The sequence below is a fragment of the Jatropha curcas genome, chromosome 9 (assembly GCF_041381405.1).
Source record: "Jatropha curcas cultivar XTBG-Jc1 chromosome 9, XTBG_Jcur_1.0, whole genome shotgun sequence".
Classification (NCBI taxonomy): Eukaryota; Viridiplantae; Streptophyta; class Magnoliopsida; order Malpighiales; family Euphorbiaceae; genus Jatropha; species Jatropha curcas.
In genome coordinates, this window is record NC_143159.1 from 5392452 (window position 1) to 5402026 (window position 9575).

General features: G+C 30.2%; 1 protein-coding gene across 1 annotated transcript; it reads right to left on the reverse strand.

Annotated features, from left to right (window-relative positions):
* Window positions 1-1146: 1146 nt before the first annotated feature.
* On the reverse strand, window positions 1147-2743 carry MYB93 (myb domain protein 93). Its single transcript, XM_012212484.4, has 3 exons — window positions 2566-2743; window positions 2340-2469; window positions 1147-2169 (listed from the first exon to the last, which is right to left on the reverse strand). The coding sequence occupies exons 1-3, from the start codon at window positions 2696-2698 to the stop codon at window positions 1365-1367; spliced, it is 1068 nt and encodes a 355-aa protein (XP_012067874.1). The 5' UTR covers window positions 2699-2743; the 3' UTR covers window positions 1147-1364.
* Window positions 2744-9575: the final 6832 nt, after the last annotated feature.

Here is a 9575-nt window from a genome sequence, read left to right on the forward strand (position 1 = left end):
GATATTATTACTTTAATTAAGGATTTTCTTAAGAACAAAATAATTCAATATTATTTTTTTCAACTTTTAAAATATGACTTTTTTATTTCATATAATCTGGTTTGATTTTAAACGGTTTCATAATAAAACTGAAACGAATTATTTTAAGAACATTTTAATGGTTTAATGCGATTAAATTAGATTTTGTAGTTTAATACGTACATTATATTATACTACGTAGAAGCTTAATCTTAAATTACTTATTACGAAGCCACATCAACATATATATTGAATAATATGATTTAAGTCATGTCATCAAAATGAAACTGTTAAATTTTATCTCACACAAAATAATAAAAATAATAACAAAATTCAACATCTCCACACAAGTACGAGGATGTATTAATTTGAAAGTTTTATTCTTTAATGCTTGTGGCTTTTTTTTTTTTTTTTAATAATATGTATTTCGTCATTCTTTCTGTTTTATCAATGCAAGAGCAGATTGGGATGCAACCCTTAACTGATAAAAATAGAAGGTGCAATGATTGGAAGATTTTTTAATCCGGCCGTACACTTGAAATACATAATTAATTTTTATGATATGCCTAAAAGTTTGTATTTCCTCACTATAAATATGATAAAATTCAAACCACTAGATTTCGATCAACCATGCATTTGAATTTATTATATATCGATTTTATTTTATTTCTGATGAAGATTGGATTGGATAATGCAATAAAACTTTAATTGTTTATTTTTATTTTTGAAAAACAAAAGAAAAAGGAAATCTTATGTTTTTTTATATTTTCATGTCCAAACCATTTAAAGTATTGTATTTTTATGGATTTAACTTGTCCAGTCGAGTTTACGGTTTCACTTATAGAACAAATTAATATAAATAAAAATGTTTTAAAAAATTATTCATACTTTATCATTTTTTTTTTCCAATTGTATGGTAAAAAATGTTATGGGGTTCAACAAAAAATCATTTTTCATTCGATCCCCATTTTTATTGTCTCTACAAGAAATCTAACCCCTGACAGTCTTCTCCTGGAAATTGGAATAATAAACTTATAAGCAGAAAATAAATTTATAAACAGAAAATAAACAAACGAACACCAGAAAACAAAATTAAAATATAGATAATTGGAATTACAAATTAAAATATTTAACAGAACACTCCTTGTATTGAATGGAACAAAATTTCAAGCTAGTTCCATAATGATACATTATGTATATATAAGCATAAATGTGCACATGTACGTGTGTTATATAAATATGAGAGAAATAAATTCTATATTTATACAAAATATATATTTATACAAAAAGCATTCATAATTAAGCACAAGGAAGAGCAAATCCAAACCTCTAATAAGTATTAATAACTAGGAAATCTCATGGATGATAGAATCTTCAAAGAAGAATTCAGGCCAATAAGGAGAAGAAGAAGTAGTTCCTCCCCCATAACTGGAAGTGGTACTGCTAGCGTCACCTGTATTGTTGTTATTATTATTATTATTGCTTATCGAGTCATCTGTTACCGCACTTGGAGGAACAGGAGTAGGAGAAGGAAGAACCCAAGAAGAATCAGATGGGTTACTGTTATTAATATTTTGATCTCCATGGCTGACCATTGTTGCTGCAGTTAGGCCCATCTCATCACTATTCAAAGATGGTTGATAGCTGAAAGGGACTTGTGGGTCAGACAATTGAGGTAATAGATTTGAATAGTGGAGTGGTTGAGACGAAGCAAGTGATCCAAAGGGATATGATGAGGTTGAATTAATCATTTGCTGCTGCGATAAATTTTCTTTAGCAGCAGGATTAATTGAATTCAACAGATTTAGAATCTCCATATCTGTGATGCCATTTTGGTTCTTGTAATTAGAGCTAAAAGAGTTAATTGAAGTTGTTGACTGGAGAAGATTTTGTAAATATTGAAGCTTAGCTAATTGGATAGCTTCTGCTTGTAATCTGATGGCATGTTCATCCAATGAATGATGATCCATTAGGTCTTTTAGGTTTAAGAGGGCCATAAGATGAGGCAAACTTGCAAATAGGTCAGTTCTTGGTTGGTGTGTCATTGGATCAAAACCCATTTGAATTAGCTTCTTCTTCAAATGGGTGTTCCAAAAATTCTTGATCTCATTATCGGTCCGACCGGGAAGGTGACTGGCAATAGCTGACCATCTGCAAGAAATAACACAAAAGTTACATGAGTTTTAGTTCATTAGCACCATGCTTGTGAGATTAACATAATAGTTCGAACCCATGATAATGACAATAAAACAGTTGATAAAAAAAATAAGAAGAAAAAAAGAAAAGAAAAAGAAAGGGTGTGGATTCTGTGGAATTATTACTTGTTTCCAAGGATGGAATGGAGATTTAGAATTGTTTGCTCTTCTTCTTGAGAAAATTTCCCTCTCTTGATGTCAGGCCTCAAGTAATTCGTCCACCTCAACCTACAGCTCTTGCCACATCTATTAAGACCTGCAATTGGAGCAAATAAGATACTATAAACACCTTTTGTAACTATTTAGTGTGTTTATAAAGAGAGAAAGCGAAATGTTATAAGTTCTGAAAAACCTGCAAGCTTAGGAAGAGCTCGCCAACTTCCATGGCCATTTTTCTGGATGTAATCAACGAGTTTTTGATCTTCTTCAGTAGTCCAAGGTCCTTTCTTTAGGCCATTCTCATCACAACAAGGAGACCTACCCATCTTTCTATGTATCTCTGCTCTAATTTTGGTTAATTTGCTTCCCTCTGCTTCCACCAGAACTCTTTCTTCCTATATATACACACGCACACACACGGTCTTTCATGTCTTTAATTATTTAAATAAATAAAATATTTTAATGCTTTTTTTTTTTTGTTTGGTTGACTTAGATACTTCCCTTCTTCTAGCTCTAATGCGTGCGTGAGATCACACATATCTTCTCCAAAATCCGTTCAAGTCGTAGGTGTAATAGTTTAATAGACACACATGTTTTGGCCAAGTCATTTTTCTAATAATCAATCACTTCCTCAGTAAAATCAAATTTCCCAAATGCAACCACAATTCATGTTAAATTAATCATCCTTGAGTTAGATCAGCACAGATAAATTTTATTTTTAATGAAATTTTATATATTTAAAGTTTAAAATTGAAAATTTAGAATCACTATTATTAAAATAATTTTATCTGAATATTATCTCAATCCAAACGTAAATATATATATATATATATATATATATATGTATAACATCTTAATTAATAAAAGAAAATACACTTCCATACACGAAGCTTCTACATTATACGGGATTCGAAGAAAGATCCAACCACTTTAGGTCTAAGATACACAACATTTTCTTATATAAATAATACTTAAGATTTTATAAAAAAGTAAAAGGTTTTAAGTTTTCAGTACAGATACTTATTTGGCGAATGTTATTGAATTTACATAAAACCACACGTTAAGATGTTTTTCCTCTTGGTTGGAGTAGTGAGAGTGAGAGGCCAAAATGGGGAATTAAATAATCTAAAAAGTGGCAGGTCGATTTTAGTCATAGGAACGTATCCATGCACGCAAGAGGCGAACTTTCGTCACTATTTGCATGGCTTTAAATGACTTACGTAATAATATATTTTGTATTATCATAAGGAATCGAATTGGGATTAGTGCTCAACTTATACGTACCAACTTTTTTTTTTTTTTAAGGAATATTAAAACGAACCATGATATGAAATTAAATATATATAGAGACAATTTTCCGGGCCATGAACAATTTTAATATTACCATGTGATATGGTTAGCGCCTATTTTATAGGGCACGACAATAATTTCATTTTTTGCTATAAATATGGTTTAGAAAATTACAACATGCCCTTATGCGTTAGTAGGTATCTACGTACTTGGTATTGTCTCAGTCAGAAGGCTTTCAGAGGTCTTTGAACCGATGAAGACAAAAAGTATTAAGTCACACGTAATTTAATTAAATTAAATACCACTGTATATCAATTAATTTAAAACTAATCTAAAAATTATTGATCTAAAAAATATAATAAAATTAAATAAAATTTGTATTGAAGTTAAAAATAAATAAATTGTTTTGAGAAATGATAGATAATTATGATACTACAACTTTTGTTTTTAGTATTCGGACACGAGGATTCGAACATATATCTATTGTCAGATTGTATATGCATTTACCATTAAACTATGCCTTGAAGTGTAATACTACAAAATTTTTCAAATGAAGTAAATAATAAAAAAGTTTAAATAACACTAAGGACATGTTCGGCAATAAGGTTTAGAGTAGCATTTTGAATTAGTCAAAATATTATTTCTTTAAATTATTGTGTTCGGTAACATGATATATAAAGTAACTTTCAGAGGTCTATGAAATGTTTTTTAAAATGTTATCTTACCTAACATTTAGCGTTCCACACTTTTTACTAATTTTTTTTACAACCTTAACCTTATCCTTATCCTTAATTAATATAAAATTCATTTGTTATCACCTCATGTGTATATATTATTATCTTTATGTTTTGGTTATTTTTATTATCTTTATGTGTTTTATTATCTTTATGTAGTAAAAGAAAAAAAATATTATTTATATATTTTTATTTAAACTCAAGTAAATATTAAAAATTAAAAATATTGTCCCCGAAATATTAAAAATTTTCCATTTTATTAATAAAATAATGAACATTTCAATTTTTTATAATAAATTTAATTAAAAATTCTAAATAAATATTTCAATATCCTTTTCTATCATTTTAAATTTATTATCAATCAAATAACTTTTTATTCAATACTTTTACTTTCAACTGTTATGTAAACAACTAACAACTAACCCCTAGCATCTATCCGCGGCTACAATATAAATATTTATTACAAAGGGTGGCTATGTACACCGCGCATGCTTGGGTTTTATTGGACAACTGTTGAAAAAGAGAGTAGTCTCAATATCTAGAAAAGATCATGGGATACTCATGGAAAATCAAAAAAATAAAAAATAGTTCAAGCTGTTTCAATATATTTTTAACCTTATGACAGTGAGAATATTTAATTTGAGAAAAATAATAACACTGTATGAGATAAGAAAAAATTAAAATGAAATTATTTATAAAATTATGATAGTAATTCTTATTATTGACATAAGAGTTAAAAAAAAAAAGAAAAAAAATGTTTTGGTGACTTATCCTAACATCAAAACTCAATTGCCTTGGTGGATTGTGTATGACAAACAGGTTCAGATGTTCTATCAAAAAAAAAAAAAAAAAAACGGAAGAGATGTTTCCGGGTCTTGGTCTTTTTGAAATGTTTTCGTCTAACATATTTTAATTTTAACTGTTTGACCAATTCCTGAATAAATCAATTGAACCAATTAGCGGTTCAATCTGTTTGTAAATCGTGGTCGACCAGATGTATGGTTGCTTAGAGATTCTCTGCGCACATTTTAATCCAAGCTTAATGAAGTTCACAAGAAATAAAAACAAAGCAAGTTATTATGTATATCATAGAATCATATTTCTGTTTGTTAAAATATGGCTGGTAAAACTAAAACCTTCTGAAAAAGAAATTGAAGGCTTCAATTCTTTTACCTAATCGTTAAGATTCATACGTGACAACTTACAAGGACTGAAAAATTTCACCTTGCACAAGCCGAGCAAAGGGGAAAGAAAATATTAGAGAGACAAATAGTCCAAAATTAGGATCCAATCAAGCAAATCAGTGATCAGGGCCAATTACTGGCACCTGATTGAGAAGCATATATGTAATATGCACCAGCACCCACTGTATGAAAGCAAGTAGTAAACATTAAATAGAAGATGAAACAAATCAAGCAGGAGATAGACTATTTGAAAGAGACAATATAAGATGTGACCTATTTGACCCAAGAGAAGGCAGTTAGAGGGGAAGTTGGTGCAGCAAACACTCCAAAATCTACACCAATATTTATCTTTTTGTAACCCACAAGACATTCTACACATGCTTTGGGAATGCATTGGTTAATGGCTTTGTCTTCATTCTATTTGTTCTACTCCAAAAGTTTTGTCCTATTGTTCTATCGAATCTTCTTGTTTTTCTTCTGTGCTCAAAGTAAGTGGTTACCTAGTTGCACAAGCCACCAGATATTTTCAAACTCTAATCTTCGCCGCCCGATGAAGCACCTTTGACACAGACCAAATAGCTGAGTTTTAAAATAGGGTAAATTATTATTTGATCCTTTTGGTTTGGTAAAATCAACTGCTTAATCCCTATCTTTTAAAAAATATATGAATGCATCCCTATGACTTGTTCCCACTGGACTAATCCTTCCACTCAAAGCTTGTACCTTTTGCCAATAAATGCCTCATTCTTTTGCTAAATCCTCTCATACGAAAATTAAGAAAAAAAAAAATTAAGCTCAATGAAATCCTACAAGAAACCTATTCCCCCAAAATTCACCAACACACAAAAAAAAAAAAAAAAAAAAGCATCATAATTAAGATGTTATTTTTTAATTTTGTTATATTAAAGGGCACTTTTGTCTTTTTACTAGGCATCTAACAGCAAAAAATATAAATTTTAGAGGGATTCATGTATTTTTAAAAAGGCAAAGACCAAAACAAGAACCAAATGGTGATTTAACCTTTAAATATAAATAAGTTTACATAAATTTAAATCACAAAGAAGTTTTCCTACTAATAATTATCAAAATTTTATAGCATTAACTAACTTAATTTATTATATAAATCATAAATTCATAAATCTAATGGTGATAGTCCTTAGATATCTATTAATATTCCTATTTCATTTCACAATAAAAAACATGTTCCCTTAAATTACACAGATATACGAAAGAAAGGTGCAGTGCACAAGTAGCATTAGATAATTGGTCTCTATTGGTCAGTTTAAAAAATATAACAAATTGGCCAAATGATGGGTGCCATCTCAACTCTTGTGATTGGCTTATTAAACTATGTCTCTTATATGTAGAAGAAATATGCTTCAGTAGCAAGCTAGCTTCTTTCAAACCTAAATCCTTTATTTAATTTGTCAACTTAATTCAGTGTCAACATCAATTGCCACCAGCCAGAATGAGACAATTTTTTATACTAAACAAATCTTCTTGTTTTGGTTCTTGTTCACTAAGAAGCTGTAAAATCCTATATTTTCCTACCTCATATTATTAGTTAGTAAACGGTTCATACAAACATATAATTAACACTAGAGTTTTATCCTTCAACCAAGCTTCCTTGTCGGGTGGAAAATGTATAGTTTGAACAGAAAGGTATGTGATGTCAGATGATCGAGCTTTTTGTTTTACAAAATTCAAGCTTCAGCTAAACAACTGATTTTGCTTGCTCAACTGGGTTTCTAACCAATACTTCTAAAAGCCACACTCCTAGAAGCCATCTATCTTATTGGCCTCAATGGCCACGTATACGCGCCTCTGTCTCCATGCACATCTTACAGAAAATATGTCATTCCTGGATCGCAGGAACTATTTCTCACATCATGTCAAATATATTTCACTTTTGTAAGCTATAGCCTGGATCTTGAATTCGGGTTGGACATCATTTCAGAGGGTGAGCAAACTTTGGTAAAAACTAAAAAACCAAACTGAACCAAGTCAGGTCTGTTCGGTTAAATTTTCAATGATCAGCTCATTTTAATTACATTTAGAAAATAACTATAAAGTCGATTTTATTTAGATTTTAATAGTTAAAACTTAAAACTTAAAACTGAACTTAACTGATTGAGATGAATTCAGGTTGGTTCTATATATTATTCATTTCGGTCCAACTGAATGCTCACCCTTTGGCAGCATGCTACTCCTATATATATGCTACACTCAGATATCCAATGATTCTATTTTTACTTTTCTATATAAAATCATTTGTTTTTAAATTTACAGCAAAAGGCGATAAAACACAAAAGCAGACCCCAAGAAATACTAATTCTAGAAAATAACAATAAAGAGAGGATAGCAATATGAACTGAAATTTAATCGAGGACACTATTGTAATATACATCATCACTCCAAAGTTCTATAACAATCAAAATTAAAAAACAAATAAAATAAAATTGGAATAGGGACTAAATTATAGATTTTAAGTGATTCAACCAATTTTCAATACTGATTGGTAGCACAAAACAATCCTCTGAAAAAGAAAAAGATAGCAAAGAACAACGATCTTGTGTTCAGGATTAAATTATTTGCTACCGAAGGTGACAGTAACCTGCAGGTGAAGCTTGTCTTACACTCCCTCTAGATAGAACAAATAAAAGTGGGGACCGTTAATACCTGTTCCAAGGGCAACTTGTATAAAGCAATTCTCGTGGGTCACCTAATCAGGACTATAAACTTAAAGCAATTGCAAGAAAACTTGGTTGACTTTAATTTTGCCCAAGAAACTAACTAGGTCCAACTGTTTCTAATCACATCCAATTTTTTCATTAAATAGAAGGGCCTCACTGCAACTATCTTATCTGAGAGAATTTCTTTGGGTATGAGCACATATATACGTATTTTCACGTATATGACCAATTAATTCCAATATTGAAATGATATCATTTCATTAATTGCTGATCTTTTCTGATTGATGATTAAAATTGCTATAATTCTAATGGAGGCAAATAGAGGCTAGCATCTTAGAAATGATGAACAAACTACTGTAAATTAATTTTGAGTAAGATTTCAAGCAGGTGATTACATCCTACCAAGAAAATTGGATACCATATATTATATTTACATGTTTATCATTTTTGCCATAGTTAATCAGAGAAAGCAATCAAATGGCACTATTGAATGAGCAGATATTGAGTACATAGAGAAGAAACTGACGTTAATTTCTGCAATATGTTTGTTTATACCTGTTCAAGACGGCTGCATTCCCATGATCATTGTCCTTATTACCTAAACCTGAGAAGAAGATATCAGTGTTGGTTTAGAAGAGCAGAAAATTAAGGAAGAGAAGGAAATTCTGCAGAAAAAGAAAAAGCTGCAGATTTTGTGAGTATGAAGAAACAATTAATTTCTTATTAATTCCATTACAGCATAATGTAAACATTTATAGTAGAGCTAGTCTAAAGTTTGTTCACCAACCTTCCATAAGTCAAGGAAGGTTGTTCACCAAACCTACCTAAAAGCAAGGTAGTTCACCTACCTCTTGACTTCAACAAAATACAACAAAATCTAAATGACTTTAACAAAATACCTCCAAAAATTGTCAACAACACTTGCATCAATAACTGTAGCTGTAACTTTAACACTCCTCCTTGATGCAAGAGTTGAGACAAACACCAAGTCTATTCCTAAGAAATTCAAATCTTGGTTTTTGCAATGCCTTGGTGAAAATATCTGCTGTTTGGTCTTCAGAATTGCAATGAATAATCTGAATTTCATTTTCCTTTTCAGCTTCACGAATTGCATGATACTTGATTTTGATATGCTTAGTTTTTCCATGGAAGATTGGATTTTTAACCATAGCAACAGCTGATTTGTTGTCACAAAGTATTTTAGTTGGATTTTCTTGCTGAAAATTCAGATCAACTAATACCTTTCTCAACCATATAGCTTGGTTTACAGCAGCAGATGCTGCAACATACTCTGCTTCTGCA